We start from the raw sequence: 16,575 nt of genomic DNA on the forward strand, positions 1-16,575 counted from the left end.
GATTGTGTGCGCGCTACTGATACAAATAAAAAAAAAACGTTGACTACGACGGGTGAGTGACTCTAAGACTAAATTCGCCTGAGTGATCAAGTCCAGGTCAACTATAATCAACATTTGGTTAAGCTGCACATGGCTACACGTTCATGTGCTTGCCTTAGCGCATGAAACGCGCCAGACTTCGGAGATTGTTGGTCTCTGCTGGACTTAAATTGCACGCACTTCTAGCGCTGTGCCGCAAGATCTGGGGCCCGACCTTGCGAAAGTGCCTCACCAACGACATTTGTGTAGGTTGTCTGGGTGCCATGGCGTCGTGAACGATGCCATGGTCGCGGCATGGTAAAATGATAAGCACTTGGCAGGACACCAGAAATAGTGTTATCTGGCCGCCGTTATATGGCTACAGAACTGACCTGCCTGCCCACTGTGCGCGTCGTGCTTTTGATCATTGCCGCGAGACACCGAGGGCTGCCGCCATATGAATGCAATATGGTGTGACCACGTTCCTGTGATTCGGACAAGTCTTCATTTCTACGAGCCCGTGCCATATAAACGGCAACAACTGCTATGACACAAAATGTCCCCCCTGCAATGTCCATAAGCCGCCATCCCGGGTCGCTTTATGACAGCAACGGCAAATAAATGTGGAGGAAAACGTGTGGCTCAAGATGGTTTGTAGCATAATCACTTTGTTTCCAAACATTGTACGAGTAGCATACTTTCTGGAGCGGTCACTGCTATGCCTATACGTCCTTGCTAAGAGGTTTGCACAGCGAAAAAGAGGTCTGTAATCAATCGCTTTGAACAAGGCCTTCAATCACTGCTCGCCATTTTATTAATATACCTAAATAGTGCACGCTGTTATAAAGAAAGTATTTTAATCTGGAGGAATGCAGAAAATTTTTAATAAAGCATCACAGGCTTTTAAATTAAAGTGTAGGAATAAAATGTAATTATTTATAGAATTAATGCTAGATGGATGGAGACACATTTTTTTTTTCCAAAAATGGTAATCCCGACAGGAACTTGGTATTGCTAAACCACAGCATGCAAACAGGTCAGCCTATTCCATTATGCCGAGGAGAACGCTTGTCAATCTAAATGTTCTTAGAAAAAATATGTGGGGAGGAAATGATATATATTATATATTTCAAGGTACCCACTGTTAATTCAGTCGCTATTTCAAGAAATCCTTACTATCGGCTGGGGCACAACCAAAGGAAGCAGTCAGTTTGCCGTGTAATATATCACGTTAAAGGAATCGATAGGCGAGAATGCATCGAGCACATAGATTATTCGTGATGATGAATTGAATGCTCGGGAGCCGAGATGCTCACAGAAATTGCCCATAATTTCTGCGAGGATTTTGCTATATTTCCCTAGGTCTCACGCGGCCGCACATCGCGCATATTGTCTACGCAAACTTCGTTACTTTTTCAAACACACACACACACACACACACACACACACACACACACACACACACACACACACACACACACACACACACACACACACACACACACACACACACACACACACACACACACACACACACACACACACACACACACACACACACACACACACACACACACACACACACACACACACACACACACACACACACACACACACACACACACACACACACACACACACACACACACACACACACACACACACACACACACACACACACACACACACACACACACACACACGCACGCACACACACACACACACGCACACACACACACACACACACACACACACACACACACACACACACACACACACACACACACACACACACACACACACACACACACACACACACACACACACACACACACACACACACACACACACACACACACACACACACACACACACACACACACACACACACACACACACGCAAAAATGTATGAGTAACGACTGCCTCGCATTCGCGCTTTCTTTAGAGCCGAAAAAGCATATATACCTATACGGTTTCTAGGCCTCTGAGTAATCGTGATTGATTTTTTATTTTACGCAATTGTTACATAGGAATTAGAATTACTAACCCAATTGCTACGTATGAATAAAAAAGCTTAACTGGTAACTTTAATTTGGCATACATTCAATCCGTTCAGGAATACTGTTAATGGAATATGCAAGTTATATTACTCTGTTTTCATAGGAATTATTTTAGTGAGTTCTTGGTAACTTTACTTTGTTAAAAGTACCGTGCTTTAAACAGAATGAGCCGAAGATTGTTAACGATAGTTCAAGTAAAATTAATTGTTTCAGCCGTGGTGTATTTTCTTCGACAAATTTTCAAGAAACGCACAGGTATAAATATATTCTCAACAGAAGAACCAGGTGATATGATATGTATCCAAGTGTTAACAATTTATTTCAGGTCTGCCTTACATCTCCCGCTGATGCATGCATGAGCTTACGAGTAAAACAAATGTCTAAGCGGGTAGTTTTATTTGTTTTAGAAAGTAATAAATCAATGCCTTCCACTTACCAGAGCCAAGAGCCAGCGAAGGACCGTACAGTACAACTCCCATGTAAAGGAGCTGGAATGCGAAGCAAGTGGTTAATTGTTGCCCTTTTTTCATGCTATTTGTATGTACTGCAATAATATCGCAGAACTGTGCGTTCACTAAACACTTGTAATATTGCACTGCGTACGTTTTAGTGAGCACCGTGACTTATGGCAATTTTTTATAAGGCAAATATTTTCTTACCCACCACTTTTGCCGTTTTATACGAAATAAGACTTCTAAGCGTAAATACACATTTTTCACACCTCTGCACCCCAGTGTTCAAACGGCATGTTCTCGGGAAAAAAAAAAAATAATAAGCTGGAACAAGATTTTGGCAGTTATTTTATTTTCGCATAGCAGGGAAAATCTCTCCTTTTTTCAATGAGAGCAGCTATTGTATAACTGCAGAGCTTGTGCATTGTTGCATACCGCTGCTTAAATCCGCGTTTACTTGTTGCGATGTGCATCTATTTTATGATTTTCTGAAGTCGTGCGCAGCTTTAGAAGCGGGTCATAAAGATTAAAAGAGGCTGCCAGATCGATGGCTTCGAGCTATTGTGATTATATAGCAGTCAACTGACTTACACCCGCTAGCCACGTGAGATGCAACGCTAGTAGACGAAAAGGCATCTATCACGGTGTCGCAGCAATAAACTGACACTATTTGTTGGACAGCCTAGTTTGCGTGGCTTTCGGCACGTCCTTCTTGAACTCTATAAGACTATAGCTTGCCTGAACGTAGCCAAGTAAAACTGATGAAGTAGTTTATTGACTACTCAAGTCGTCGTGAGAGGAGTATATTCGCTTAATCTCTCATATTTTCGGGACAGATGTTATAAAGTAGAAAAAATACAGTAAGCGGGCCCGCACTTTGTAAGCTGTGTTAACACTTTGCAGTTAATGATGGACTCATTCTCCTGGACTATATTTCTAAGCGCGTTGAATACGCATCTAAGGTTGGCATTGAGTCATTCAGTGTAAGCTCTTTCGTGCTTTTTAGCCTAGAGGTACAGAAGATTGGGACTAACTTCACACCAGCGTTATCATAGTTATTGACATTGCTAACAATACTGATTAGAAGCCTGTATTTTGTTGTTGGGTCTATTATTATTGCCCACTGTTCCCATCCTAACCACTGAATGTCCCATAACGACAAGGTCTCAAAGAAAAAAGGCAGAGACAGAATTACAAGTATCTTGAAAGTTCGATCTACTGTATATTGAGAAATTCTTGCCATGAGGAGATTTTATGAAAATTTGTTCATGAAAGCAATTTTAACCTATCGTCAGACCCCGAAACAGACCATGAAGGGAGGCCTAAGAGGACCTGTCCCGCACGACCCATCTATTGATGCAGGGCAATCGAAATGTCTACAAATATCCTTTCCACATGCTTTCAGGTTTCAGCGCAGTTTATTGCCTTAACCGCAGCCGACTGTATTTCTATAGCAGTCTCGTTGGCTCGGTACGGAAAGCTTTGGTCTGCCTCAGAAGATTACACCGTTGACATCAGTATGTCCATAGCTGTATCTAATATTGCATCGCTGCCTGACAATAAAAAAGGATGTTCAAGATAGCGGGAGCTACAAACTTTCAGAAGGGTGGTCGCTTACGCTCAATAAAAAAAATATTGGGTCGTCAGAATCCCTAACTTACCATATGATGAAGTATTCCAAAATCAGCATGCATGAGCAAAGCTTGGCAAATTTATAACTGGTGTTAATGACATAGCGAGTGGTGCATTACTTAGAATTCGGTGGACTTACTGGTCAACGCAAGCCCATGAAAAGTCAGTGCCCATTGCCAAGTGAGGTTGCGGCATAACGTTTGCGCGTATAAGGCTATAAATACGTGTCGTTTACAGAGTATGCATTGAATGAATTAATGCACAAGTTTGACACAACTGTGCTATTGCCTCCGAGACAACTTATGCACGCTGAAGACATGAATAGTGTGAAGTATGTAGGCACTTCAGCAATTAAACCAATGTAAACAATTAAGGGGTATGCTAGGAGACGCGCAAACATGTAGCTAATGAGGCTGGCAAACACCATTCTGGCTGCAAATACTTTGAATGCAAACACGCTTTATAAGACATTCTGGTTCCTCGGAAATCGCATCTACTCGTCTGGCAGAGAATAGTTGCCCGTGTAACGAAATTCGAAATTTGAGCCGCGTTAGCCTAAATGCTATTTGGTTTTCTGTCCTGGGGCATGGAAAGCTAACGACAGTAAATATACAAAGGAAACTTACCGTTTGCACAATAAAGACACCCGACGCAATGTTTCTGATTGTAGTTGACATGAACCTCTTCTCCAGATACTGGAACCAACAGTAAGAGTTAAACTTCCGTAATATGATCTAAATGTATTGCATAGAGTTTACCTAGTAATAGCCCGCAGAAAAGTATGTGCTGCTATACTTTGTTCTACCGCACTTGAGAGATGCTTGGGACATTAGTGTTTTAAGAAATCGGAAGTACGGGAATATGCAGTAAGAAACGGAGGGCGTAATTTGCACACTAGATAAAAGTCAATATTTACTTCGCATGTAAGTTAAGGTGGCATCGAGAAAACATGACTCTGAAAGTAAACTACCCAGCAAGAAAAAAATCAGCATCATTTACAGTTAGGTATCTGTGGTGTTTTAATGCATGGCAGTAACATGCTATTTTCATAATTTTCAATTTCATAATGGGCAGAATAGAAAACAGAATAAGACAGCGTGAACGCGCTGAGAGATATGACGCGACATCCAAACAAACACTTATAACAGGACGATCAAACTGTACAAAGGCATTGGTGATGAAAGCGGACACTCATGCTATAAAGGACTTAACCCACAAGGTAAAGAAACTCAGTGGTAAGATGAACGGTCTTCATTACCTGGACTCAGGAAGCTGTCCTGAAACAAAGACATCCTGGCTCCTCGCGCTCTCGCGCGAACAACAATGATCGCGCCGGTCACACTGCTCGACCTAAGCGGCAAGCAGCGCAAGCAGTGCCGCTCTGCTGCGTCGGCTAACCAAAAGACTACTAGACAGAACGAGGCTGAATGAATTGATTACTGGAAGGAAATGGGCAATGGGTGCTGTCAATTAATATGGCCTCGTGCTAGATGCCTCTGCTAGTAGTCTGAAAGGGAACTGAACAAGGGTTGAGAGGGAGCCTCAGTTCGTAAGCCAAGACAACGTTTCGACGGAGAAAAGTCCTCTTCTCGAAATGCTTGCTTACGAGTTCAGGCTCCCTCCAATGTTTCGAAAAGAGGACTTGCCTTTGCCCAGACAAAGAAAATGTTTTTGTCGAAAAGGTGGCTTGGCCTGCGAACAGAGGCTCCGAATCAATCCTCGTTCAGGTCTCTTTCATGCTGTGTTGCCATCGTCTTCCTATTATTCTATACTGGCCTTCCGGTTACTCCTGGCGGCACATGAGTTTCTTGCGAAGCTTGCGAGACAATGAGTTTGGTATTTTTATGAGGTTTAGTGTTTGTCAACCAAATTCGTCGAATACAAAAGCATGGCTTGTTTTTGCTTATATCGTTGGCAGCACAAATGAACGCTTTCTATCAAGATTAAGTCATGTAACGTGAGCTGCACTGTATTCTTGCTTTGCTAAATATTGAGAACCTGCTGGTAAAAAAATGTCAAGCGAAATGAAAGAATAACCACGTGCTTGTTTCTACCTGCCATGTACTAATGTGGTTCGTTCGCGTCAACGTACCATGCCATTTTCTATAGACTGTCGTTCATGGGGGCTTTCGGAGTGCGAAGTATTCCAGAGACAGGCGTAGGTGATTCTTTTTCTCGGGATGTATTATTTCGTGCTACAATCTGAGGAATTATTTTATTATGAAAGAATGCAGACCGACGTGTGCACACACCGTTATATGGGTTGGTTATATTCCGAATGCTTTTCTGCCACCTTGGTGATAGTAAGTATGTGATCTGATGTAGAATATATGCTTTACTGAAGAGGGCGTGATCCCTTTGTCGACCGTAGTCCAAGATCGCCATGATTATATTAGGGATTACCTTGTACGTATCGGATAATAGAATGATCGGCCTGTAATTTTTTTCATCCTTAATGTCTCCTTTCTTATATATTCAGATAACGTCAGCGTTTTTTCAAGGTTCTGGTAGCGTCGAGGACATGAGGCATTGCTCATAAACAGTGGGCAGTTTTTCGGGTAGAATATCCCTCATCATTTTTCAGCAAATATTCGTAATCTTCCTGAGTTTCTCTCCTCCTTTTCATAGCTACTCTTCCCTTTTTATTAGCGTTACACTTAAATATATTTAGACTTGGTCAACTGTATAGCTACGTACCTCGTTGATGCTCGTGATGTCCATCTTGTAGTACATGGGCAAGAAGACAAAGGCGGCAACGAGAACGGCCAGGCTGGATGATATGGCACCTGTCCAGATGGTCGCGCCACGCACAAAAACTTCTGAGGGAAGCCCCAGAATAGCAATCGAGGACAAGAAGCTGGCCATCATCGACATGGACACTGGCAGCCAGCCTAGCTCCTTGTTTGCCGTCAGAAACTGTTTGTTGGACTTGTTCCGCCGGTCTCGCCATGCGAAGAACACGCCGATGCCAGCCGACAGCACGAGAAATCCAACGAGCACCACATAGTCTAGCACTGCGAACTGAGCGGCCGTCATCTTGATATTTGTGCCTAGAGCGTATTTTAAAAGCCCACAATCGCTATTGTGTCCCTCTGCTCAGAAGACTCTACTTGTCTTGAATGGATAACCTTTTTTCTGACTTCTCACGTCTTGCAACCACGCGTCCTTTCGCGCAGATCTGGTAAAATTGCTGTGATCGTAGATATTGCGCTAATCGGAGCTCGTGTATCGTGAATTTGAGCCTTTACCAATAGTTTCCTGTAAAATTAAAGCTTCCTTGCTTAAGCTTGGTAAGCATATACTCAACAGCGGTTCGAGTTCGCTGCTGTTGCTGGCTAATAATAGAGCTTTTCTTCAATTTCTGTGCCTCCTCATCTGTTGTTTCAGCTATTTTATCACAGTCCCGATGCTATACAATAAACTTTTGCCCTAGTCTTTTGGTTGCCTACCACGATATCACTCTTTACTTCTTGTATTTGCTGGTTTCTCCGAAGGATGTCTATAAAAAGTTTGTCTGTACTCTTGTACCAAGTGCCACTGAAATCGTGCGTGTGGGCTTACGGCGATGACTAGTTTCGTCGCTCAGTTATTTGTCGAGTGCGCATTAGTGTGAGGTCATTCAGGTATTTGATCTTATCCCTGTAGTCTTTCCTTATCTTCTTGGGCTCTGTGCACAGGTTCGGCGTACAGTCCGTATATTTTTTCTTCCGCTTGAGTAGTGCGGTCTCGCGCGTTCGGACAGTTTTTGGCACTCTGTCAGGGTTAATTGTTCGCTGCGTGTCCTCTTGTCAGTGTTTGCTTGTGCCCGTAGAGGGCCGCACTTGGTGAGCGTTTACAGTTTAGTCGGTGGGGTCGCTTCTTTCCGTCTTTCAAGAAACATGTATCCGAAGCCTTGGATTCAGACGAGGTGCAGGGAGTTTCACTGTTGCTTGTTTGCAGTGGAGCAAAAAGAGGTTAACTACCATTCCCACCAAGCCACCACTGCGTAACTCCCAGTCAGAGCACAAACCTTCTTCTTTAACTGCATATGACAATCGTAACGGCTAATCCGTTTTCATTCCGAAGCCTTCAAGCCGCACAAAAATGGTCCTCGAGTCTTCAGCGCTTCTGGTAACCGAAGGGCGGGCACCTCCTGAAGATCCGCTCTGCTGAAACCATCACAAAAATAAACATTCTTTATTAGTGAAAAGGAAGCAGAATTTCTAAATTTAGTTGAAGCTTCCAGCCGTCTTTTTTTAATGGATATCAAAACATTGTCACTTTAATTAATGAAAAGCCTCTCTTGAACGCCATTAGGTATGAAACCGCGGCAAAGCAGTGGCAAAGAACCGCACAACGGAAAGAGAATTCAACATGCTTGAACGTGCCTTTATTTCAAGGCAGTAGCGAGGAGAATCCTGGAGCATCAAGGGACAAAAAGTGGAAGCTGTGACAGATTTTCTCTTCTTGGGCTCCAAAATTACCACGGAAGGAGACTGCAGCCATGAAATTAGGAGACGCCTGCTTTTGGGAAAGAGAGCCATCGCTAGCCTTGACCGCCTAGTAAAGAGCAGAGACGTTACACTGCCAACCAAGATCCGTATAACTCGTGCTATGGTATTCCCAGTTGTGATGTATGAATGCGAGAGTTGGACTGTGAAGAAGGCTGACCGACGAAGAATTGACGCGTTTGAATTGTGGGGCTGGCGGAGACTCTTGAGATTTCCTTGGACGGCCAGAAGATCAAATCAGTCGATGCTGTCGACCATAAACCCTGAATGCTCATTGGAGGGTCAAATTCTAAAGTTAAAGCTCAGCTATTTTGGTCATCTGATGAGAAGAGAGGAGTCGCGGGAGAAAGATTTGATGTTAGAAAAGGTTGAGGGTCACCGGACAAGGGTTAGGCATTGAACGTGATGGTTAGATGGCATCCTCGAGGCGCTGCAGATGAAGTTATGTGATGTTAGGAAGATAGTGAGAGACCGGAAAGCGTGGCATGATATGGTTCATAGGGTCACGAAGAGTCGGACACGACTGAGCGGCTGAACTGAGCTGAGCGAGCAACAGAAGTAATTATCTTCGTTCAAATATTATGTAGATTTTTAGGGATAGCAATGTGTGATAAAATGCTCCGAATGATGAGCATGACTTCTTTAACCCGCTGTCAATTCGGAATATGAAGCACGAGCCTTCCAGCATGCTGCGTGTATACACTCATAAACCTTAACGGCAGTGCAAATTTCTTTTTTCTTTTACTCCAACGTGATAATTCTCCAACTTGCAAAAGCGTAAACACATGGCAATGTCCAAGCGAGTAACGAGTAACCAAAACAGTCTTCGATGCTTCTCTTATGCAACTTCTTGAGGGCATGTGCGAGGAGGTCAAAGTTTTACGAGATTTAAAAATTACAGAGACTTATTTAGTCAAAAGGATTTATATACCGTCGAAATCTTGACACAGATAAGGCCGATGGGGTTTGAGATAACCAGTCACAACAAAGAGAATTCAATCAAACAGACTGTATCAGTTTGCTCGAAAAGAGGGCATCGGAGATTAACTGTTTCTACTGCGCGTTCTATCTTGTTTTGCAGACAGCAATACAGACTTCTAGGATAGCAGATGAATTCTAGCGTACACGTGCACCCCGTTCATTCTAATAACTGCTGTGCACCGACCACTAACAATCGCCCCTTCCAGTCGGCGTCCGTTAAACCGGTGTACGTCCATGCTAGCACGTCTCTTGCCTATACGCTGCTAAACAGAACAGAACGTAAAACACGAGAGGTCTATTACCAGTTGCTGAAGTTTCTTGACTTCAGTTCCTGGATACATGGATTCGACTGACTTCGTTAGCGAAAGTCTAGTTTACTACCTGTGTCCAACGAAATGCACCAGGTAAATGTAAGCCTGCACAGAAGCCATACATTCTTTGTTCTGCAGGACACAGAGGCTACTTTGATTCAAACATTCATGCAAAATTATTCTGGCCATCGACCCCGCCGGGGTGGCGCAGTGGTTACGGCGCTCGACTACTGTTCCCAAGGACGCGGGATCGAATCCCGGCCTCGGCGGCAGCTTTTCGATGGAGGCGAAAAGCAAGGCGCCCGTGTGCTGTGCGATGTCAGTGCACGTTAAAGAACCCCAGGTGGTCGAAATTTCCGGAGTCCTCCACTACGGCGTCTCTCATAGCCTGAGTCGCTTTGGGACGTTAAACCCCACAAACCAACCAACTTATTCTGGCCATCAAACGTATTCAACTGTTCTAGTATCAACTCTCATTGAAGCGAAATTTGGTTTCGCTGCTTCAATGTTATTCTTTTTATTAGCTTTGAATTCGACTTCGACTGCACGGAACAAATGACAAAGCTTTGAGCATAGATGCAAAGACACGATATAATGATGTTGACGATGGTAGCCTAACATTTGTTGCCTTCGCACTTTGAACTGTCAGCTATTCCAGTCATGTGTAATGATAAGAATTCACAGGCATGGGACCCAGCCATCGATGGCCATTTGTAGTTTCACTACGTCTAGAGATTCCGGAAGGCATGTCGGAGTTCCAAGAGGGGCAAAGGGCGGATGCGGTCAGTCGGCACGCCAGAAGTTAATTAGGTGAGTGTGATGCTCAAATTACCAAAATTGTAACACTGGCGATGACGGAATGAGCTGAATTTGAAGTCAGTTTAAGTTGCCGTAGCCAAAGATATCGCTGCCAGTTTGTAAGTTAAGAGACCAACCATTTGCGCAAATGATCGGGGAGGAAACCCGTTATAAGCCGCAAGAATGATTATCAATCTTGAAAGAATAGTGTTATAATTTTGACTCTACCAAAGAAGCAATGAAGGGGTGAAAAAAGAATCATTACTAATTTCAAGCGTCCAGTCAGCCGGATTCGACTAAATATTGCTCACAAAGTATTGAAAAATGTATCGATTCTGTATATGCCCATTTTGTGTGTTTCGTCTCGCAATACAAGCATCGTTAAGTTTATGAAATTTGATGAAGTTGATGAAATTGAAACCTCAATACCTGACGGTGCTTTTGTTTTGTATTTTATCACAGCGTGTTGGTGCAGCTGTTGAGTAAAATTGCACTTTAAACGCCAGAAGGCTAGCGGACAAGCTTATTTTGAAATTTGAGACAGTGTGCTCTCCTTAAGAGCTTCTTTACTTTTTACATGATCGAAGGAGCCTGCAGTCAACTAAGCTGACCTTGCTGTGCAGTAATTATTGCTTATGTTAGGCAGAGTCATATTAACAATAAAATTATGACTGATAAGATCAGAGTGCAAACTACTTGGCATTAAAGCGGCGTTGAATACAACGTGACGTTAATGTAGCGACTGATTCCTGCTTTATGATTTTGTAAACAGCTGGAAAAGCTAAAAAAAAGTTCAGATGCGTACGTCCCATTGCCACAAAACACCGTTATTGCAAGCTCTATGTGGGTACCTAGCTGGTGACCACTTTTTTCTTTGACATCGAATTAGTGAACGTTTAAACCTATGACCAGCGAGTGCGTGGGTGAGGAATGTAACAATAAACTACTAAGGTGGAATTGAGGCTCAAGGAAAAAAAATGTCAGCTTCAAATGCATTTTCAGAATCAACGTCTTTCTCCTGTTTAAACATAAACACAAGCCACAAAAACGGAAACAGTAGAATCATGCTGAAAATGAAAAGCGACGTATTAAGCTCTCTCTAATATCTTTTTACAAAAGCGATTTGCTTCAGTCAGTTACACAGGGGACGGCTGTTAGTAATCGGAACGCCGCTATATCGCGTGACTTCGGTCCCGACACTCTGTCGCTTCTCTTTAGCAATAGGTGTTCCCCGAACTGATGCGTCTGGGGCGATCGCGCTAGACAGCCTTGATTGACGTTGCATCATGGTTGTCTCGGGCTTGTGATGTCACAACGACTCTCCGTGAAATAAATAGATACGACCCTCAATCATGCCTCACTTGCAGTCCGTGCTCTATCCTTCGGGTGTCTTGTGCATTGCCCGAATAAGACAAGAAATGTACGGCTCGTGGCGGTTAGCATCGTCAGGAAACCCAGCATAACTTGATCAGGACAGTTGCGACCACTCTCTTCGTCCTAAGGTGAATGGCCCAGCCGAAATCGCATCTAGAGGTTATAGTGGCCTATCATGACCAATTTGCTGCTTGTAACGTTTCCTATCTCATCGGCAGCATTTAGACGGCCATATTATGTTTGCATCTGTACAGGACATTTCAAGCGGATAAGACCAATGTTGCCGACAAGAGTTTCGAAACGATACATATAAGTCCCACTTTTGATATGCAAATCATCGGCTTTGGTAGCCTACGGCTTAGGTCCGATAATTATGTTATTTTGTTGGCTATTGATTTAGAAAGACAGATGTTCAGTGGGTAAGCGTAAAACTATAGGGGTCACGTCCACACTACTATAGCGTTATAGCACGTCGGAAAGGAACACGACCTAATGTTTGTCAGCTTTGAGCATGACGACTATAAATATTTTAAAATCCAGGTAATTTGTAGCCTTTAACCAGTCGCCTGCAGCCGTACGAAATACATAGACGACCCGGGATAATCAGTATGATGCAGAATAACAGCTTTAGGGGCGAGTTGGTGCTGCATAGTACACAGAAATGCGGCGCAACGTACACAAACACGTAAATAGAAAACACAACACAGGCGCACATTACCGACTGTAATATGAAACTGAAGTCGCAGGTAGGTGAAGAAGATGTACTTGGGCGTAGAAGAGAAGGAAGTGCATGTTCAGTTTTATAATACAGTTGGTAGTGTGCTCCTGTGTTATGTTTTCTATTCACGTGATTGTGTTCGTTGCGCCGCATTTATGAGTAGTATGATGCAGACAGCGTGATTATTCTTTTTTAGTCGATATTTATTGCCTCAGGGCAATAAATACCACAGTTTTTACACAGCAGTTGATGCGTAGATGATCCTGATTGGCCTACAGGACCTTTATATTTCGCATTTTTGCAAAGCGTTTTAAAAAAGGCAGAATACAGCTTTCGCTTCAGATAACTTAGCCGCAACCTCGGCCATGCTAGTGTCATTATGGTAGTTGGCTAGCGTCTACGACTAAATTGAGAGTTCATCTACGTTTTATATCTTGTGACGCATATGTGGGCCAAAATTAGCAAAAAAAGGTAGTCCTGAACATCGGGATTACCATAAGAGGAGGGTACCTCGGTTGACAGAAACGTCAGATTTTATTTTAGAAGTCATTGTTTGATTTCGGAGTGAAGATAGAAATTGTTTTAGCGCGTTCACGGCCTTCAGGAGCCACTACACGATTTTTGTGCCAGGTGCTGTCTTCATGTTTCTCTATCCACAAGACTGGTAAAGCTGGCATTCTTTGGCGAACATGTGAAAGGTATGAGATCTGTCATCGCGTAACGTCATTCTTTACCCGGCTGCCAGAAGTAGCACCTCGATTTTATTTACAGTTTTGACATGTCAACGAATGTTAGTTCTGTAGCACCATAGAGTAGATAGAATCTATTATACACGTTGTTCACTGCCCAGATCCTCAGGCCGATATCGGCTTATTTCGGGATCAAACTGGCCTGCTCCATGATATCCGTTTCCAATTGTGACAAGAAGCTGTAGCTGAGGACGCTCAAGCAACAATGGATTCTTAACGCAGGACCACAGGGTCATTTTAAATGCATTCCGATGTTTTGTGCAACATATAATTCTAGTCAAAACACATTCTAGTCTAAATTTGTAGACTGGCTATGCTTATCAAATTTAGCTCTTGTTTATTTATAAATTTAGTCTATACCACTGTGTTTACGCAATTTTCCTTGATATTCACTAAATTTTAAACAGTGGTGCAGTTAAAAACTCCTTAAAAGAAGGTTAATCTGAGGAATTACCATAAGGGCGCTTTTTCTTTTACACTTTGAAGTTTTTATGGCGCATTAAAAAAGAGTTAAATTCATGTTTGAGGTCATCTCTAAGTTTTATCAACAAGTGTTTTGCAGCTTTCCGTGCCTTAATTTAAACAAATGCGCTACTTCATGCCTTATATTGAGCCGGATAGATTTGGAACATTTTTGTTTTTAGCCTTTCGGCAAAGCCGCTTTGAAAAAGAGCAGTGCGTTCGCCGAGACAGCATGGTCCGCGCCCTCACGGGTGAGGGATAGTTCTCAAGCCTGCGCGTGCACTAATTCTGATGACTGCGAACTTTGCGAGACACACATCGCTAGCAGGTCTCAGTTATCATCATCAGGGTCGTAATCAGACGTTGCATAAATGAATTAGATACTTAACAATTTCACGAAATGCATAAACACGCGCCTGTCTCCAAAATGTCGTAGGTTATAGAATTGAACGAATCATTAAGGGAAGTTCTGGCCTCTACTGGTGGTACTGAATTGAATGGAAGACATTTAAAGCAGCTGCGAATAAAGTACTGATGCAAAATATCATAGTGTGGGTGTAGACGGTGAGCAAATTTGGCTCTTTACAAACTCTTTTTCTCTATTAAAGTTGAGTTAAATTGTCTCGCTACAGTATTTAAAGTACCCCAAAACTTGCCCAAGCAAACTTGAGCATTGAGAAAATCTTACATTCTTCGATATTTCACCAATATCAAGCGCTGAGAACCAATATTTGTTTCAGAATGTATACCAAGCGCTTAACCTAAATAGATAGAATACTAGGTCTTATCCCGTGCCTTTGCCATTTACGCCACTTTGACTGATCAAGATTTTTCATTGGACGAGTGTGCTTTCATTTTACTTGTCTGAGTTACTTTGTTATATTCTTTTTTCCAGATATACAGCATTCTGTACGAAGTACTCTTCAAAATTAACACATGAAAGAGATGGCAAGTGACAAAGAGCAAAGGGAGGGGTGGGGGGGGGGGGGGGGTTCTTGAGGCCGAAAAGAAACTTTAGGTGCTCACTTTTGATTTTGGAAAGAAAAAAAAGCAAAATACAAAAGTGCTCAGACCTTGTATGTTACGAGAAAGCCAACGGTAGTGCTTCACTCGCCCTGCAGGGGTTGCCCGTTGGTGGGTGGCAACTTCAGCGGGTCTTCCTCGTGGCTGATGGCAGCCGTGGTGTCTGGAGGTCCCAGACGAGCGAAGGTCGCCGGCAGGACTGACGCCTGGACTCCATGCGCACACGAATTGGTCATATCCTCTCGGCACGACAAGGAGCCACTGTTCTCCAAGGAGAGAGAGAGATAGAGAGAGAGAGAGAGAGAGAGAGAGAGAGAGAGAGAGAGAGAGAGAGAGAGAGAGGGGGGTAAGCGAGGGCGTCGGTGTGCGCGGTCGGTGAGGGACGTGCGAGGTACAGGTGTTGCGTGTGTTCACTTGTGAGGAATAGTTATCACGTGGCTGGACGGTAAAGGGAGCACGCAAAAGAGGCGCGATTCGCCGGGTCATTCGCGCGTCGTTCAGGACCATATAAACAGTTGATAGCGGCCAGCCTCGCGGTCACTTGTGCTTTGCGCAAGCCCAGTCAAGACGCGGATGCAAGGAAGGTGCGAGTAGGCACAGGGTGGTTTGCAAGGAGGCGCAGACGAAACCTTGTTCTCTGCTTGTTGCCTGCCAATTGTACTTCGCTCCCGCAGGCACGCAGTACAGTCTGTGGCTCAGGTGTAGACAGAAAGGGACAGTGCATTACAACACAAGGGTTATCTCTGCAATGCTTCGAAATGAAATTTCTCGTTCCGTTTTTTGCTTCCACAGGCGCCTCACACCGTAGGGATAACCCGTGCTTGACTTGCCATTCGAAGTAGGGAAACGCTTTTGTATGAGAGATCTGGGAAACCCCTTCACTCCACTCAGTGTGTCCTGATATCGTACAGTATCGCCAGTCTGCTGTCATTCTCTCCTTCTTCGCTAGTAAACAGGCAGCAAGGCACAAATATGGTTACGGAACTCCATATTTACTGCTCCGGTGTGAAAGGACTCATACGCCCGTTATCACCAACTAAGAGTCTTCTCCGATCGTTCTTGTTTGTTTCTGCCGGTGCTTTTGCAACGGAGCGAAGGTGTCGGAGTGAATTCGAATCGGATGGGCTCGAACCTGGCAATCGTGCTTAGTAGCCGAGACAAGCAGAGCTTCTTAATCACTGAAGCAACCCGGCGGAGGCTTTCGATCTTTGTAATAGGATTAAACATCCTCCATTCAGCGCGGTGGATCCCGAATTGGCCACAGCCTTTGGCCTCCACGATCATGCGCAACGTTGCACTGGAGCTGATCACGGAGGCCACGGTTAAACTTCCGTGAGTTGACTCGAGGGCTCCCAGCTCCTGCCGCATGTAAAGGTGAAACGTCTGCTTCCCATGTTTTCGCACTGTGATTGTGTAAAAGAGACGACACCTGCCAATTGTTTCTTGAAAAATGATGTCTCATCATTACCTGAAAGCTTATGGCAATTTTTATTCGGAACAACTTCG

The 16,575-nt window shown here is 43.8% G+C and overlaps 1 protein-coding gene across 1 annotated transcript in view; it reads right to left on the reverse strand.

Annotated features, from left to right (window-relative positions):
• Positions 1–15,319, reverse strand: part of LOC146209215 (sodium-coupled monocarboxylate transporter 2-like) — an 85,011-nt gene extending 69,692 nt beyond the window's left edge. Inside the window, exons 1-4 of the mRNA XM_084597198.1 lie at positions 15,120–15,319; positions 6,861–8,308; positions 4,790–4,858; positions 2,516–2,567 (exon numbers count right to left, since the gene is read on the reverse strand). Coding sequence (XP_084453324.1) covers positions 2,516–2,567; positions 4,790–4,858; positions 6,861–7,199 — 460 coding nt within the window. The 5' untranslated portion in view covers positions 7,200–8,308; positions 15,120–15,319. The remainder of the gene's footprint in view (positions 1–2,515; positions 2,568–4,789; positions 4,859–6,860; positions 8,309–15,119) is intronic.
• Positions 15,320–16,575: the final 1,256 nt, after the last annotated feature.

This window comes from Amblyomma maculatum, chromosome 1 (genome assembly GCF_055883805.1).
Source record: "Amblyomma maculatum isolate TAMU_Amacu chromosome 1, ASM5588380v1, whole genome shotgun sequence".
Classification (NCBI taxonomy): Eukaryota; Metazoa; Arthropoda; class Arachnida; order Ixodida; family Ixodidae; genus Amblyomma; species Amblyomma maculatum.